The 18,790-nt window shown below is 35.4% G+C and overlaps 3 protein-coding genes across 3 annotated transcripts; 2 read left to right on the top strand and 1 right to left on the bottom strand.

Annotated features, from left to right (window-relative positions):
* Positions 1–165: 165 nt before the first annotated feature.
* Positions 166–1,107, top strand: LOC108219188 (uncharacterized). The gene is made up of 2 exons (XM_017392493.2): positions 166–517; positions 620–1,107. Exons 1-2 carry the CDS (start codon positions 282–284, stop codon positions 1,023–1,025), a joined length of 642 nt encoding a protein of 213 aa, XP_017247982.1. The 5' UTR covers positions 166–281; the 3' UTR covers positions 1,026–1,107.
* A 90-nt stretch (positions 1,108–1,197) lies between these two features.
* LOC108219187 (ubiquitin carboxyl-terminal hydrolase 15) lies at positions 1,198–7,418 on the bottom strand. The gene is made up of 13 exons (XM_017392492.2): positions 7,025–7,418; positions 6,274–6,627; positions 5,056–5,795; positions 4,789–4,931; positions 4,587–4,675; positions 4,427–4,512; positions 4,162–4,324; positions 3,767–3,890; positions 3,506–3,663; positions 3,331–3,415; positions 2,652–2,864; positions 2,336–2,397; positions 1,198–2,045 (listed from the first exon to the last, which is right to left on the bottom strand). Exons 2-13 carry the CDS (start codon positions 6,558–6,560, stop codon positions 1,367–1,369), a joined length of 2,829 nt encoding a protein of 942 aa, XP_017247981.1. The 5' UTR covers positions 6,561–6,627; positions 7,025–7,418; the 3' UTR covers positions 1,198–1,366.
* Positions 7,419–16,132: 8,714 nt separating this feature from the next.
* LOC108215683 (cationic amino acid transporter 8, vacuolar) lies at positions 16,133–18,239 on the top strand. Its single transcript, XM_017388225.2, has one exon. The coding sequence runs from the start codon at positions 16,271–16,273 to the stop codon at positions 18,113–18,115; it is 1,845 nt and encodes a 614-aa protein (XP_017243714.1). The 5' UTR covers positions 16,133–16,270; the 3' UTR covers positions 18,116–18,239.
* The last annotated feature ends 551 nt before the right edge of the window (positions 18,240–18,790 follow it).

Genomic DNA, 18,790 nt, shown 5'->3' with positions numbered 1-18,790 from the left:
TTGAATGTTTGACATACAGTTCTGGATAATATGCACCTAGGATGTCAACACCCATGATCTGCAAATTTAAGACTAAGAATATCTGTATTGGTTTACAGATTTGGATTTGGATTCTGATCTGGATTGGATTGTGATAGATCATCATAGTTCCAACTTATTAACTTCACATACGAAAATAACTGAATTTTGTACCTATAAAACGAGGAACGCCTTAAAGCTTCACTGCTCCACAAAAATCCCCTCTAGCAGCCATTAACATTTCTTTTTTCTCCTCCCTGAAAATGTATGCTTGCAAGTTGATGTTTTTGTCACTTCTGTTGAGCATCCTAGTGCTGGATAGAGTTGCCGCTGCTCCGCCACCGCCTTGTAAGCGTCTCGAGTGTCCGACATATACTATAATCGACTCCGGGCCAGACGACTCTTACGAAATCCGGAACTACACTGACATTGTGCTCGTTACAACATCACCAAACCAAAATCTAGATTTTGTCAAAGCCACAAAAACCCTCTTCAGACAGTAAGCTTTTTCCCTGAATCATCTTAAAAACATCGCAAGGCATATATGATAACCTTAATTTGTTCTACTACTACACTAATTAACTTATGCTCTGTTTTGTAGGCTACTTGCATACATCCTAGGTAAAAATGACAAGGGCGAAAGGATAGCCATGGCAGCTCCAGTGGTTACCCAAGTCTCACCATCAGGATCAGCACAATCATACGCTGTGAGCTTCTACATTCCGAAGAAAAATCAGGCTGAACCACCAGCAGCAGACGGCCTTACTATCCAAAGAATCCCATCAACTTATGCAGCTGTTAAGCAATTTCCAGGATTTGTATCGGACGATAATGTCGTAGAGGCAACCAATGATTTGATCAAAAGTCTTACCGGGACCAAATACATGGACGCCATTAACAAAGCTCATGGTGGTGATCCAGCACATAGTTACTTTGTTGGACAGTATAACTCTCCCTTCGAACTTATTGGCAGAACCAATGAAATTTGGTTGACCTTCCAAATGTAAATATATATGACTCTAATGTCACAAACAAAAGTAATGGTATGAAAAAAAATTAATAAATTTATGGTTTTATTGCATGTCATATCTGAAACCTGTCGCCGACGATGTTCTTCAGTAGCAGCAACTGTTTTGTGCCTGTGAAAACCAAAATTCACCAGAACCATGAACAACAAACTATAAAGCGAAAAACACTAATTGTAGATGTAATATGCAACTACAAAATACAAGAAAATCCGCTTCACTGCGATATGTAATTCTGCGCCTCCTTTTCAACAAAATATTGAAATGTTATGGAGGCCCAGTTTTAACTACCTAATTACTCATCTAATCACTTGTAATACGCATCAAAATTTACAATGATTAGAAGTTTGAAAAGTAGCATCTTCATAGTTGTCCTCATCTCCTACATAAACATAAGGCGGAGCTCTTACTGAAGGTGCATTGACATGCCTCCAGTCGTTTCCAATATGTAAACTTTTTTCAAGAGATTGATTTGAGATTGAAGAATCAAAAACGAACCCATTCTCCACTGAAGCATATCTTTTGTGGGATCTACTGCTGTCATAACTGCAACATGATACAGTTCTATGAGAGGAATACTCCGACATATATACCGTGTTGAAGATCGAGGACACGGGATCCATATTGCCTCCATCAGCATAATCCACCGTGCTGAATGAGTCTCTAGTACTCTCAGTGGTGAAGGATGCATCATCTGAGCTGGTAAAAATGGACCAGTCACTTGAGTTGGCATCTAAGAACTCTATCTTTCTCGACTTTCCATGAATTCCATCAAATGGTAGATTATCTCCATTTAAACTGTTAACAATCCCTTTGGTAGAGCACATAGATGTTGCTGGCTTATGATCAGATGAATGATATGCATTGAGAGACTTCCCACTAAATCTAGTTTCTTCTTTTCCTGATAATGTTTGAGTTTTTGATGACCAGTGCTTTGAAAGACCTTGGGCTTGCTGTCGAATAGGTTTTCCGGTATATGTTTTTGCCGGGCGAGGGCATGACCTTAAAAATATAATTTAAATCTTAGATTGGGAAATGAGCAGGAAGCAGTACGTAACAAGGTTGACATTAACGAAAGAAGTTGATATAGACAGCTCTATGATCATTCCTATTATCCTATAAAAAGCTTAGAAGAATTCTATGACCATGGTGGTGATACAGTTTCAGGTTTTTTCTTTCACTCATAAATAAGAAAACTAATGATCCTAAACAATTTCTAGACAACTCAAATCAGTGTGAACTGAAAATTGGTCTACAGTGAGTTTGGAAATTTTACTTCAGCACATGCTTACCTCATATAAAATAAAATATAAGCTTCTTCTGACATGACTTGGCTCATATGCACTGGCTGGACCTGTAATTGAAACATATCATAAAAATTTAAAAAGTTATCTACACGTGAAACACTGAACATATATAAAAGGCCCATTGATGTTTACAGGTTTCAGGAGTAATTGAATAAAGTAAATTTTAAAACCCTGAAAATAAATATTAAAACTGAGATATATCAAAGCAAACATCTATAAGATCAATAGCAAAAAGGTTTCTAAATATATAATATTTCTACCTATTATATATTGGTCCCACTATATATAATAATCTGATTACCTCAGTGTCATCAATCCTGAACCAGATTCCTTGTAGATTCTTCACATAGGCAACATAATGCCCAGAAAAAGATGCACTCTGTGTATCTAAATGCACAACAACAGCATAGAGGATGTAAAGTGGAGGAATATCATCTGTTCCAGTCATGAAAGGGATCATATCCAGCATGTCTGGAAAAGTAATACGCTTATTTATCTTTCCATAATTCCCCTCCTGAGACAGAAAAGGAAATGAATCAGCCTTGATCATTTCAGCTATGAAGTTAAATACCAACCGAAGAACCTGCAAGTAAATTACTTGAAGAAAATAAAAATAAACTTTTGAGAGGGTGCAAATAAATTTGTAATAGACATGTGAATCTGAATGTGGAACAGCAGATAATAAAAGGCAAGATCTTAGCTGCAACCAATTTTATGTGGAGTTGTATGCTATTTTTCTAAGCTGTACAGTTGACAGACAACGTTGAGCACATGTGTGGCAAGCCATAAGACAATTCCATATTTCAAGAAATTACTTTCATATTTTCAAAACCCCTTTCTTCTTGTAAGTATGTATCTATTGCATGATTAATCATATTCTGAGCTGGAGGAATGACCCTATTTTGTGCCATGTAGGTTGTTTTCAACATTAGGACAAAAATTTACAGATTTCAACCCATGCTGCTGAGGAAGGTAGATACCTGGAATCTTTTCAAGACAATTGTCAAGATATTTGGAGCCTCCTGTATGCTCAACTGTTTGCGGGCTCGGACATAAGCAGCACACCTATTTGAAATAGAATACATTGGATACAATTGTACTGCAATTATGGGGGGAAATTTGAAATACTTTTTCACTAAGGTAAAGTGATCCAACCTTCCACATCTATACATATTTTCTCCATCTAAATCTTCTGCACTTGTGAACTGAGTTAATGCGTCTTCCAAAGATTCAACCCATCCAAATATCTCTAATGTTAGATCCATAATGCTTTCATACCGTTCTGACTCATTATGACATCTAAGACATTTGACCTGGTTGCAACGATGTTGACTTGTAAGCAGTTACATTAATTTAAAGAACCATATATCATTGACAACTTGAACCTGAAATATGCCGAGGAGAAGACATTTTTACCTTAGACCTAAGGCATCCACCAAAAGTGTGATGTATAAAGGTCGTTTCCTGCAATCTAGTGTCCACCACATTTTCTCCATCCAAACCCTCGAGGCCTATAGATTGCATTGAAGTAACCAAAAACCTAATCACAACACAAAGAAGCTAATGTAATAAGTATATTTATAGATGTTAAACACAGACAAAGCTCAGCCTTTTCTTCGAGAAAGTGGTTTGCACATGTAGGCTTTTGTGCTAGCTCAAATGGGCACCTTTTCCTATTAAGCACACATACATAGTGTATAATATATACACTGAAACTTTGATCCCATTCTTCAAAAAGTTTTAATTGTTATAATCAGTACAGGAAACAAAGACTAGTCAACAAAAAGAGAGTAAAAACAGGATGTTTATACCTTAAGAACTCATGTGCATCTTCCTGACTTCCGTCACCAATTTGGCAATTAATGTTTCGCATGTTTGTAAGGAGTCTGCTAGGCGACACAGGACCTCCACTTTCTGTCAACATAGTTGCATGCTTCTCCAGTTCACACATAAGACACCAATCTTTAGCACGGCCTAGCATAAATTGTTTACCATAAATTCAGACATTATCTCAAACAAAAAATTATTTGCTATCCATTATGAAAAACAAAAAAGGGACATAATATATTAGCTTACAGTGTCTTGAATGTGATCTACGAAGCAAAAAGATAGTCAGAGGCTTTGTGAAAGTTAAACATTGCAGCACAGCATTTGCATAGCAACTGTATTTGTTGCAAAATTTTAGTTGCCCATCTCAATGCTCGATACAAGCACAAGAATAAATATAAGAGAGTACCTGTTTCCACAATTTATAAAGCCTCTAGGTGACAGGTTGGAAAAATCAGAGTGAAAGAACTTCACAAACTCGTCATATGGAAATAGCATCTGGGAACACAAAATACATTAGCTTTTGTGTTCAAATATCTATAGCAGAAAATGGGGGCGTTTGTCCATGCTTTTCTGGTGTTCGACTTCTAGCTATATTGCACTTCACGTACCTTGATTTTTTTCTGCTTATCATTAGTTGCTACTGCACGATCAAATTTTGGTGACCTCATAAGACCCATAATCTTCCTGAGTCCCATGCTTGAATTTCCATTGTGTCCTTGTTCAGGATTGTCATCTTTCAGTCTACCAACCTCTGCATAACGATAACATGATATTATAAAATTAAAGCTATAACTTAAAAAAGAAGAACATACACCGGGCAGAGTTTATCTACATGTACATATATATAAAGCAATAATTTGATGAATATGACCTACTGGATTCATCAGCAAATTGGCCCTTTCTCCCTGTGTCTGGACATGAGTGTTCAGTCACTGGCTTCACAACTGATTTTGGTGATCTATGCTGTTTTGATCCAGGTAGGTGTGGTGCACTATTAGCTTTGGTATTGCTGCTTCCAGAAGTTTCAGATAAACAATCTAATGGTATTTCCTTATCACCACTGGAATCACTTTGCACGTTAGCTGGCCTTCCTTCAACAATCAACTCTGGCCCTAAGTTGCTCGAACTTGTTGCAGTTTTGGTTTTATCCTCGAGTATTGAAATTCCAGAACCGTTTTTAGATTCAAATATGTTCTCTTGCCTTCCTTCTTTCGAAGTAGCTTTATGTCTACAAGCATCTTCAGAAGACTCTGATATTGCTCTGTCCTCGCTTAGTAATATACCTCCCTTAAATTTACGAGAAACCTGCTTGTCTACAGATCTTCTCTTGATCGAGTAGGGTTTAGAGGTACCCTTCCCCATGCAAGTAGCAGCTTCTGAGGATATTGTGCTATTAGGGTGATAACCATGATGGTCAAGTATATTCTCCTGCCTAGACTGCCTGAGTTCATCTCCAAAGCACTGAGAATCTTTGTTGCCATCTAATAAGATCCTGTCCTGAGGAAGCTTTTCATTCATGACAGCCTTAGGAGAGGAACTGCTGCTGTTCTGTTCCATTTGATGGCACTCGTGCTTGTGAACTTGCCTCCAGTGAATTATTTGACACTTTCCAGAACTGCAGAAGAAGTTTAAATAAGCTATTAGGAAAGAACTTTATATAAGAGCCAAGTGCATTTAATAAGAAAATTTTAGGGGACTTCGCAGAAAGTAGTTTGCAGCAATAGTAAACAGAAGTCATATAGAATTGCAGTTACAGAGCTCTAAAGGAAATTTGTATGCTCCAGTGAACTTCTGCAGCAAATGCATTACCTCATTCCATATAGTCTATATTACTGTCCTTGTTTAACTGAGAAGCATTTAGAGCATATTAGAACTATATTTTTTGGGCAACTCATGCAAGGCTGAGGATTTAGAGAGACATATATAATGAGAAGTACAGCAGTAGACCGGAAAATGCAAGATACCATGATTCTCTGTGCGTGTGAGAGGACCGGGAGGGGGGGGGGGTGATGAGGGAGATCAGCTATAACCCAAAAAAAAAAAAAGACTTTTCAGGTCCTTTTTTGCATTTAAAATCAAATGATTGGTCATACCAGTAGCGAACAGACTTGCAACGGGAGCAGCGAGTTGTAGCTGGAGCATAGCATCTCGCACATTCATGAACATTAATCTTTGGTAATTGTACAAGAGGGATAAGAGTTGCAGCACTCAAGGGTTCGGTAGTGAAAACTTCATCACCAGCACAATGTGTCAGTAAACTTAATCTTTCCTTCTTCTTCGACACCTCACTCCATCTTCCTAGTAAGAAATAAGCAACCAAAGGAAGCACTACAAAGAACAGAAAGAGGGCAGGTACATCAGTTTCTCTTGGCTCAAGCATATCCGAATCAGCAAACTCATGTCCAACAATCCTATCTGAATTACACCTCAAAGGCCATCTTATTTGCCTACAAATTCAAAACCAATGTCAATGCCACAATGGAAAAATTGACAGTCTTTCCGCAACAAATTCACTCGAGGCACTTGAACCTAGACTTTCTTGGTGAAAAACTAATTTCTGAAAGTTTTAGCACAATAATTTTGCAAATATCAAGTGACAGTGTTAGTGCAATATCAAAACCAAAAGATAGGATTTTTATACATAAAGACCAATACTAATATATTAATTGTAAATGAAATCCATAAAGTGTTGTTCATTGTAGTTAGACTAATTGCCCCAACTCATATAAAGTGAAAAAACCCAATTGAAAAACAATTAACCACTGAAAATACAAGATTCACACAAAAAGAGCAAAATGATAAAATTAGATAAGTCTGTGATAGCTATGATGCAAAAGGTCATACCTTTACCAAATAGAAGAAAAATTAAGAAACCCCCACATTTCACTTGAAGCTCCTCTTGGTGTAGAGATTCTTTGATTCTTGAAATGGCAAGAAAACAAACACATACACACAGCTGCTCACTCACTCTCAGTCTCACTAGATATGTATATGTATAGTGTATATGATTCTTTTTTTCACAGTTTGCACCCCCACTAGACAGAGAGATTCAGAAGGCTTTGTGACCAAATGTTTAGGTCCAAATTCATTCTGTATATATTCTCTCTTCTCTCACCCCTCTCTCTCTCTCTCTCCTCTCTGTGTCCGTCTCTCTCTCCTACTCTGCTCTATTTGTCTTTAAACAATTAAGTGGGTCCAGCTCTGTACTTTTAGTTTATATGTTACCAGGTTTTTCAGTGGAGTGGGAAGTGAGAACTCGGCCTAATTTTATCCAAAATAGTCCACTACATATTTAACGGAGTATCCCTAATCTTGATTTTCCGTGATATTTTAGAGATTTTTTTAATTAAAAAATTTAATTGTTCATATATATATAACATTGTATATTTTTATTATCTAAAATTGTAATAAATTTTGATATATTAATTATGTTTATCCAACTTTTATACATTTATAATATAATACACATTTCGACTATTATATTAAATAATATTTTCTTATTTTCTAATAATTTTGAATAATAGTAAATTTTAATTTATATATTCAACTTCATTGGGGTATACTATGCAAATTATATTTTAACCAATCATTTTAATTAAAATAATTTTAGAGCATATATTTTAATCAACTATTTTAAATTTTTTTCTTGAGAAACCGAAATATATTGATTCATGTTTATTCTACATATTTATTCATATTTCAAATTTTCTTTCAACTCTAATGCAATTATTTCATTTAATTTTAATATATATACCCTAATTTACGTGTACTATATTATCTTATTGTTGCCAAAGAGACATAAGTTAAGGGGCCTTTGTTTTGCTGTCTGGAAATAAAATTGCGTAAGACAAAAGGAACGCAGTACATTATATTTTGATTTAATTAAATAAATTATTTCTTGATTCTTGAAAATAATTAATATTATTTATGTCTGATCATTGACTCGTTTTTATAATCTAATATGTGAGAAGTTGATTTGTGGCCCACCTCTTTTCTCCACAATTCAAATACGTTTATTACGTAAAAACATAGAATTTAGATTCAAAAGGTTGAGATGGTTGAGAAATATGAAATTACTCGATTTCAATAATTTATTAGGAATGTCGAAAATAGTAGAAAACAAAGAAGTTAAGATTATATTTTGAGATGCATTAATTGAGCATGTGTGACAGTAACATATTAATTCAGAGTAGCATTTTACAAGTGTTGTTGTTTTTTTAGTTAGTTAAATAAAATATTGATTTTTCTTTGTTTACATGTAATATTCTCTAGCTAATTTATTTGTTAAGTTTATATTAATATGATATCTATTATTATCATGATATTTAAATATTAGTATACAAGTGAAGTAGCAAAGAAAATAAAATATTGATATATAAATTTGAATCAAGATTTTAGTCCATTAATTATAAAACAATGAAAATGATCTACTCATGAAACAATGTTAGTCAGATCCTCTCTGAACACAAATCTATGTGCATTCTCTCCTTCACTTTCAATGTTAGTAAAATGTCGTGCATGAAATTTCAATGTTATGATCAACGAAAAAGGAATGAATGTACAGTTGTGATTAGTTACACGAATGTCATAATTAAGGATGATGCCCATGAGCCCATGATGCCTGCCTAACTGCCTTATTTTCTCCAACTGAGGACTGGTAGTAATAAAAAAGAAGACTCCTTTGCTCGAGTCAAACCGTACAACCCTAAAGCATGTTAGTATCATTGAGTAAAGCGCAACTAGTACTCTAGTAGTATTCCTTTAACTGACTTGCTAGTCCTATACAATGATGATTATATATATTATAATTACTTAACTAATAATATCCTGTCCTAATTACTAAATTAAACCTATTAACTGAAAGAATCAAAAAATTAAACTCAACGATCTCAAATTTATTATAAAAAATCTCCGACATGCTCGAGACGACCCATCAAAGACCTTTAAAGTTAAATTGCAGTCACATGCATGCAGTATGTAATAGGTTAAATTGATTTTACCACAGTCTGAATAATATAATAAACAATTAATTAAATAATAATATAGTTAACAGAAATGGGCGTATATATTTTGCATGTCGGTCGTCGGGACATGTGATATTCTTTTGTTCTGTCCAAAAGATTACAAATTTGGTACTACTACACACTGTACACCACATGACTCATGACTGTTAAGCAAGTCAAACCTCACTCTCTCACTTGTCATATTTTTGGAACCGCAGTCGTGTTTTGTTATTTAGTCGTCAGCTCAACCCTGTTTATATAAACTGAACTGCTCGATGTCCGGGGCTATGTCCGGATGGACTGACTTTATTTTTCTGACTTGTGTTTGATGCCCAATGCAAGCATAATCACCTAAATTTTGAGCATTACAATGTGGTGGATAGTTGTGATATAAACGGGGATGTGAAAGATTGCGGAAAGGAAATGAGAATTCGAAATAGAACATTTCTAATAAAGTTACGGATTAGTGAATATAAAGAGCATATTCAATTGAAACTCTCAATCATTTATTGTGGGAATGCCAAGTGGCAACCTGGTCATGGGATTTTGTTGGTAAATGGTGGAATATAAAATTTCTGCTCGTTAGGCATGGGATATTTTCTCTTCCGTCTCTTCTGCACTTGGTAAAACTCTCCTCGGTAAGACCTATTTGGCATATAGTTATAGCAGCCTCTCTTTGGTCTATATGGTTAGCTCGAAATGAGTTGGTCTTTAACAAAATGAGAGTGAAAAAAGAAATCATTGAAAGCATTATCTTCGCTAGAACCAACAAATGGGCTGAGGCTTCAGAAGTAGTCAAATTTGTAGATACTCCAATCTGGCGGATCAATCCTTGGGGCGCAATTGCTGTTCATAACTATAAATTGAGTTCCAAGTTCTGGGATTTTAAAGCTATATCTTTTGAGCTGATATGTGCTCTATCTGCTGCATGGAATATGTGCGACAAGGGGCATTTAAGTGGGGGGTTTGGAGGTTCAATTAGAAATAATAAGGGATTATTGATCTACACATTCTCTGGGCCAATGTCCTCTAATTCTGCAGTTGAAGTGGAGATCAAAGCAATTTGGCATGTTGTTAAATGGTATGCTCAGAATTCACTTCTTAATCATAAATTAGTAATTTGTTCGAGTTCAGTGGTAGCAGTGAATGCAGTTAATAGTGGTGAATACCACATTGTCCCTATAATTCCTCTGGAGAAGGACCTTCAAAGTCTTATAAATTCCTCAATATTTATTCACTTTGTACCCAAAGTTATAAATGAAGATGCAGCATCTCTGGCCCATAAAGGAATTAACAGGCCGTTCCTGTCAGAATTTTGGACTCCTCAGAGCCCAACTTAGTGATACTCCTTTTGTACCAACCTTATACATTGGTACAGTTTTGTAGAGCTACTGGTACTATAGGGTGGGTACTCAGGCCTAACCAGCAGACCTATGAAAATCTTGTATAGATTTTCTGTACTTCCTCCCTTTATCCAGCGGTTTTCAATGCTTAGTTCCAATGGGTTTATCTCTGTACCTGTAAGCTTAGGCAACGGACGGCTGTGCTGTTCAAATTTTGAATTTGCACCCTTATATTGGGGGCCTGTGGCAGTTCACTTCTTCACTCTCAAGTCTCTTCCAGTATGGAGTTTATTTGGGAAATTCCAGATAATGACTTCTTCAAAATTAATGTTCATTTCGTTTCTGCTGCCAACCCCATGCCTAATGGCAACAGCAATGGAGTTGCTGTGATCGTTCGCAACAGCAAAGGGGCGGATCTGTGGAAAGCTTTTGGCCCTCTGCCAGGGTTTACGGAGGAACAAGCTACAATGACGGCTATTCAGTCTGCCTGTATTGAAGCTCTGAATAAAAAGTGGGATAAGCTCCATATCGAGACAGTTAACAGGGACATCTTTGATACTGTTCGCTGGCAAGAACACTTGGCGCTTGATGATGACCAGATTGAAGTGTATGGAATGTTTAACACCATCCATGCAAATAACTTCAAAGAGGGCAAATCTGATAGGAAGCTTTCCTGTGTCCCCCTCTTCATGAATAGCACTGCTGAGTATTTGGCTATTTATGGGATGAACAATCTATCTGAATTTGCTGAGGTGCCTAACATGGTTGGTGACCTGCACTACTACTTGGAAAGGGATATGGGAAGAGCTCTTCCTCTCCCCATTCGCCAGGTAGGCTTGCTCCTGGGGGATGGTGAGGTGGAGGATGGTCCTCCGCCTCCTCCCAAGCGGCAGAAAACCGAGAACTCCTTTGGTCTGAATCTCAACATAGAATCTCTCTTACATGGCTTTCGCTCAAGTGCTGTTAATGGATGTTCTAATGCTATCTTTGGATACTACCGTGGCTCCTCTTCCCGCCCAGCTCGTCGACTCTCTGATAAAGGCAAGGCAAAGATGCAGCCTGAAAATGACTCAGTTGACACTGGAGTTTCCAACTGGGTCAGGAAGCCACTCATGATGAAGCACCCAATTCCGCAAGAACCTATGCCAGTGGGGAATGGTGACTCCAGGGAGGCACTCCGTCAAGCTATGGCCTGCAATCTTAAAGCGATGCTTCCATGGGTTTTCAACCCAGAGGTGGAGGACCCAGAGGGAAAGGAGCTCATGTCAGTGGAATGTGTTATGGAGCTGTTAGGTTTTAAGTTTTAATCTCTAGTTTAGTATGTCCCAGGGTTTGTTGGTTTTCATATCTTGGCTCTTTGTGCTCAGATGTGTCTTTTGTTTATGGTTGTGGTCGCCGTTTTTTAGTCTTAAGTTTCTAGGACTCTTCTTTTGCTTGAGGCAAGAAACTCTGGGACATTGTAATGCTCTATTTATTTTAATGAAGTTGCTTTTGCGTTTGCGTTTCAAAAAAAAAAACAAATTCTTTTAATTTACGAAATCTGAGGATATTCAATTTGGATTTTAAAAATGTAACAGGATTTTTAGAACCGAATTAATCCGAATTTTATTTCAATATATTTCGGACCGAATAAACCTATTATCTAGAAAATTGCTAATTGAATCGCACTGTTCGGTTCGATTTTTCGATTCCGTTTCAATTTTGCAACTTATTTTAAGGTTTGTTGTAAAATATAGCCTCAAGAATTATTTAGATATTTTTCTTTCAAATAAAAATTTAATATTTAAATATTTTTATAAAAAGTGTATTTTAAAAATAAATTATAAAATTATATTTTATATGTATTTTAGAATACGCGTTAAGTAATGAATAGAAAATGTACAAAGATTGAAAGACAGGAGCCATGAAATTGCTTCTTACTCCTCAGGCTCAGGCTCAGGCCCACGATTTTGAAATTTAACTGGGCCTGGCAGCTAAAGAGGCGAGCTCTCATTCCAGATTGCGAATCATAATCATTTGGAAATATTTTGGAATGTACTTAAAGTCCAGTAAAACGGATTCCAGATTTATACTCAGGGCTGGTATTGTATTATGATTTTTAATGACAAATTTTGAGAAGATGATTTTAATGGATTTTTATAGATTTTAATGACTCTTCTTAATTTCTTAAGATTTCAAAAAACAAATCAGGACTTCTAAGACAATGACTTTTAAAAACTTTAACAGGCTTTTTATTACAAATTCATGACTTTCAAATACTTTAATAGACTTTTAAAATCATAAATAACGTCTCCGAACCTGACAAAAAAAAAACGTCTCTGGCTCTCTGGACCTGACAAAAAAAAATGTCTCTGAAACCCTCTAGACATTTTGCTATACCCTCTCGATCTTCTGGTATAACCCAATTTGGGTGTTGTCCATTTGACGACTACAAAATCAAATACAAAATATTATTACTGTATTATATACAGTGTTTTGAAAAGCGCATTAAGCGGCCGCTTAAGCGGAAGCGGGACAAAAACGCATTGATTAGTGCTAAATCGGGGTATTAAGCGTTTTACTGGATTAAGCGGGGTTTGACCGGATTAAGCGGGCTTTGACCGATTAAGCGGCCGCGTTAAAACCATTGAAAAACACAAGCGCGGCTAAATTCCCAAATTAGTAAAAACATTACAGAAGTGTGAGAAGACCAGAGGAGCACAGATTCTTTGCTAGGGTTTCCAAATCAATTCTTCAGGTTTGTAATCTCCATCTACTATCAAATCAAAAATTTTAATCTCAATGATTCATGTCTACCTTTCGATTATATGGTATCTGTTGTTAACTTGTTAATTGTTATATACTTATATTTAAGCATATGTATGTATACTTGTTGTATACTTGATGCTAGCATGGCTCAAGGATGGATAGTTGAAGGGGGTGATGATGAAGAAGAGCTTTCCCAAGATTCTAACATCACAAGTGAGGAGATTGGTACTGAAGTAACTAGAAGGAATGATCGAGAACTTGATGAAGAAGATTTCGAATCAGAAGATGAAACTAATGACAATGAAAATCTCACATTTGATTTTGAGGATTATGATCAACAGGGATGGTGAAAGATTGTTGTGTCTTCTGATTGTAATTATAACTTGAACATATGTGATATGTGTTTTGTGAAGTACATTTGACTTTGTGAACAAAGATAAGGCTTGTAGGTTTTATTATAACATGGGAATATATTTGGTTATGAAAAATTAATATTATATATTTATTTATCTATTTATTTATAATCCGATTAGTGACCCGCTTTAAAAACCGCTTAAGCGCCCCCTTAAGCGCTTAAGCGCCAGAAGGTCATTCCACCGCCTAGCTCCGACTTGCGCTTTTCGTAACACTGATTATATATACTATAATAGTGTTTACTGAATTATATTTATAATAGTCCTACATGATGCTCATGATACTATAGAACACAACAATTTTCAGAAATGCATGTAAGAAAGCAATTATAATTACGATGAGATATAGTAACAAAAAAACTCGAAAGAAACTTGATAGCACTGAAAGTTATGATAGCACTATTGGGCTTGAGAAGCTTGTTACATCACCACCGCTGGAGGTATAATAAAAGTTTAATGTTTTATATCTTTTTGTTCAGTTTTAAGAAAAATCATATGATAGATGATAAGTTCTATACAAACGTCCAGGAACGTGAAGATATTGACCGGAAAAAACTGGTGGCAGAGAGGAACCCGAAGTAATAAGCTCTAGCTCTAGCGACTAGTTACTTGAGAGAATATAAAGTCATGTCAAATCTTTTCAATAATGACCTGACAATTTTCTGAAAAAATATATGCAATTTTTCATAAAAAGTCATTAAAAGTCTATCAATTATATTTTTCCACCAAAATCATTGATATATTGAATAACAACGGATTTTTAATAACTCTTTAAAAGTTATAATTCAACACCTCAAACTTTGAAAGACTTTTTAAAAATCATAATACAAAACCTCCTTACTTTTAAAGAGTATTTAAAAATCTTAATTGAATACACCTAGATTTTAAAAGTCAATAAAAGTAATTAAAAATCATGATACAATACCACCCTCTTGGATTATATCGCTTTGAAAAAATTAACAAGTTTAATATGTAATTTATATATCAATTTAATATAGTATTTATTTTTGGGACAAAAAACAAGAAAACGGTAAAAAGATAATTAAAAAAAAGAGTAGGAAATAAAGAATAAGTTATACACATCCCTTGAATTTTGAACTTTTAAATTAATAACTAAATATTCGTAATGAAAATGTGTTATTCGACATTTTCGGTCCAGATTCATTGCAAGTCTAAAACAGGTGAATGAATAACTTTTTTTTTTTTTTTTTGGGGTCATAAGCCGAGATTGAACCCTTTTTTAGTACTACAACATTGAATGTTCTCCTATATTATATACTTATATATAACAAGCATAAAGAAGATAATTTGGTCGCATGATATTATGGTCCAAAAGCTTATCTTGGATCCTATATTGAACAAATAAGCACCGTTAGATTAGAACAAAATTAAATTCTGTTTTATAAGAAAACTGACATCTATTTACATGTTTATAATTCCTTTTTTGAATCTAAAACAAGTTCTGTGTTTCATGCGTTTTTGGTTTTTTTAATCCAAAATAAATATTTCCTACAAAAATTAATTGTAGAATCGTATAAATCGCACCGTCACAAAATTATTTTTATCCATCAGATTGTATATTGAACAAATAAACACCGTTAGATTAGAACAAAAATAACATCTGTTTCATAAGACAACTGATATTTACTTGCATGTTTATAATTCCTTTCCTGAATTCAAAACAAATTCTGTATTTCATGTGTTTATGATTTTTTTAATCCAAAATAAATATTTTCTACCAATTTTATTTGTAGAATCATATAAATCGCATCGTCAAAAAATTATTTTTATCTAATATATTTTTAAATTAATAAGCCCGATTTATGTGAGGAACGAATACAAAAACTTTTTCTTAAACCAAAACAAATTCTACCATGTTATTGCATGTTTATGATTCATCTTCTTAATTCAAAACAAATTGTGTTTATCAATTTTAATCTCGAACCATAAAAATTTTTAGAAAAATATTTAAATCACATTATATTATATAATCTAATAGGAGTTGGCGTCACATATTTTACTTAAAATAATTTAAAATTTGATAGAAAGAATTTAATACTTTGGCATGATACATATAATTTTAATTTATTATTATAAAATAAATTTTTTCACACCATTTAAAATATATTTAAAAAATTTATAAATAATTAAAAAGCTCACGTGCCTTGCACGGGCTACAAGCTTGTATTACATTAAACATAATAGCTATAGATACCAACCATACAGGAGAGGCTGATGGAGACGTGGAGGTTCGCTAGCGAGATATTTTTTGTATAATAATTTAATAAAAATATTAATATATGTTAATATAAAATAAAAAGCTATCCAAGAATATTTTTTTTTGATCGAAAAAGTTATTCAAGATAGTTTCATCCAAAATAAAACATAAATTTAAATGAAAAGCAATAACAAAATATAGATAGGGAGATGTACTTTTCCGCATTTTCAATCCACATTCATTACAAAATAAGCTGACTTATTTGAGTGAAGTCTTTTACTTTTGAGCGACGCCGATCAATTCGGGAAATCCATCCAAATTCACTAATTTCTCTCTCTAGAATCTTTGATTCTGGGAAGAGAGAGATGAAAGAATCACACTCCAACACAAACTCAAACGCTCCCTCTACGAGTACATATTCAAACAACAAATTATCAGCACCTCTACTCGAAGAAAAGTCATCAATGGAAGAGCAGCCCTCCAAACCCTATTGGCGATTCTCTAAAAACGACTTCTTTCCCGAGCCCTCTTTCAAATCTTTGTCATCTTACAAGAATGCCCTTGTGAACACGCCCCATCGTCTCAAAGATCGGTTCCTTGGGCGATCTTCTGATGAAAACGAGCTTCATAATCTTCGGAAAGAGAGTGAGAATAGAATGAAGATGTGTTTGACTTGGTGGGATTTGATTTGGATGGGCTTTGGATCTGTTGTTGGCTCTGGGATCTTCTCGATTGCGGGCCAAGAAGCTCATAATCATGCTGGCCCTTCTATTGTTCTTGCGTATGCTGCTTCTGGGCTGTCTGCACTTTTGTCAGTGTTTTGTTATACCGAGTTTTCTGTTGAAATTCCGGTGGCTGGGGGGTCTTTTTCGTTTTTAAGGATTGAATTGGGGGATTTTGTTGCGTTTATCGCGGCTGCGAATATCTTGTTGGAGGCAATTGTGGGTGCTGCTGGACTTGGCAGGTCTTGGTCTTCTTACTTTGCTACTATTTTTAGGCCTAGTGCTGATGCTTTTCGTATCAAAGTAGGGGGATTGCCTAATGGCTTTAATTTGTTGGATCCTATTGCTGTGTTGATTTTAGCTATTGCTAATGGTATTGCAATGTATGGTACTAAATTGACATCTTCTTTGAATTGGATTAGTTCGATTTTTAGTTCTGCTGTCATTGTTTTTATTACTGTTGTGGGGTTTGTGCATGCTGATGGCAACAATTTGACACCCTTTTTCCCATATGGAGCTGAGGGTGTCTTTCAGGCTGCTGCCATTGTGTATTGGTCTTATACCGGTTTTGATATGGTTGCTACAATGGCGGAGGAGACGAAGAATCCGTCTAGAGATATTCCGTTAGGGCTAGTTGGTTCGATGTCTGTTATTACTGTTGTTTATTGTTTGATGACATTGGCACTTACTGCTATGGTGAATTATACTGAAATTGATGTGAATGCTGCTTATTCGTTTGCGTTTGAGAAGATAGGGATGAATTGGGCTAAATATTTGGTGAGTATTGTGGCACTTAAGGGAATGACTACGAGTTTGTTGGTTGGATCAATGGGGCAAGCACGATACACCACTCAGATTGCTAGATCGCATATGATTCCCCCTTGGTTTGCTCTTGTTCATCCAAAAACTGGTACTCCTATTTATGCTACTCTTGCAGTGACGATAATTAGCTGCATTGTTTCTTTCTTTTCAAGCTTGGATGTTTTGTCAAGTGTGTTATCATTTACTACACTCTTTATATTCATGCTAATGGCGGTAGCATTGCTTGTTAGAAGATATTACGTAAAGGGTGTGACTTCAAAGCAGGATTTCAGAATATTTCTTTTGTGTATGGTGGTGGTTATTGGTTCGTCTATTGGGGTCGCAGCCCTCTGGAATGCAAAACAGAGAGGGTGGATTGGGTATACGGTAGCTGGTGTATTCTGGTTTCTGGGTACATTAGGTATGCAATTGCTTCCCAAGCAAAGGATTCCTAAAATTTGGGGAGTTCCTCTTGTTCCATGGTTGCCGACATTGTCAATTGCAATGAATTTGTTTCTGATAGGATCTTTGGGAGCAGTTGCATTCTACCGTTTCTTCATATGTAGTGCCGTTATGATGCTATATTATCTCTTTGTTGGTGTTCATGCGACATACGACGTGGCTCATGAAGATATACTGCCAGAGATTGGAGAAGGAAAAGAAACAGCTGTCAAACCAGTAGTGTAAATATTTCAAAGAACTAGGAGTAATTCATGAATTTTACGTTGCTATAATATTCTTTGAAATTGTCTCAGTTGCAAGAACAGTCTGAATATTTGTTTTCAATGAGCAAATTTCTATTCCTGTTGCATTTCAGTTTCGTTACACAATCGAAGGAAAGGGAAATTAAACACAATTATACAATGCATATATGATATATCTGCCATAAAATCAAATGTTTACGTGGAAAAATGTATTCTGAATATGTTCTGTTTGTGATACATTACTTGCATCAACAAATTTCTATCCTGTCCAATAAAGAGACTACATGAGGGGAGGAGCCTCTTCCCAGTTCCCTTTCTCACAGGAACCCCTATTTTTCCCAGTCTGTTAAGTTAACTTTCATATTCAGGCTAGCTCACAGTCTCCATGGCAGGAATACTGTGTTGTAAGTTCTGGAACATGATAATGTGGCAGTCTGGCAGGATAATAACTGAAAATTAGTCTAGCAGAGGCTGTCCAATGTCATCAGTCATGCTGAGTTGAAACCTGAAGCAGAAACGGACTTGGAATTTCAGACCCATCTGCAGCCCACATGCAAATTATCTTATTCAATTTCTGGGGTAGTATAGATTGTGAACTGGGCAGGCCCAAACACATGTAAGTCTTATTCTATCCTCATAGTTTTTGATGGATGGCTGG

Source organism: Daucus carota, chromosome 4 (assembly GCF_001625215.2).
Source record: "Daucus carota subsp. sativus chromosome 4, DH1 v3.0, whole genome shotgun sequence".
NCBI classification, from domain to species: domain Eukaryota; kingdom Viridiplantae; phylum Streptophyta; class Magnoliopsida; order Apiales; family Apiaceae; genus Daucus; species Daucus carota.
This window is presented reverse-complemented; position numbering and strand designations above follow the sequence as displayed.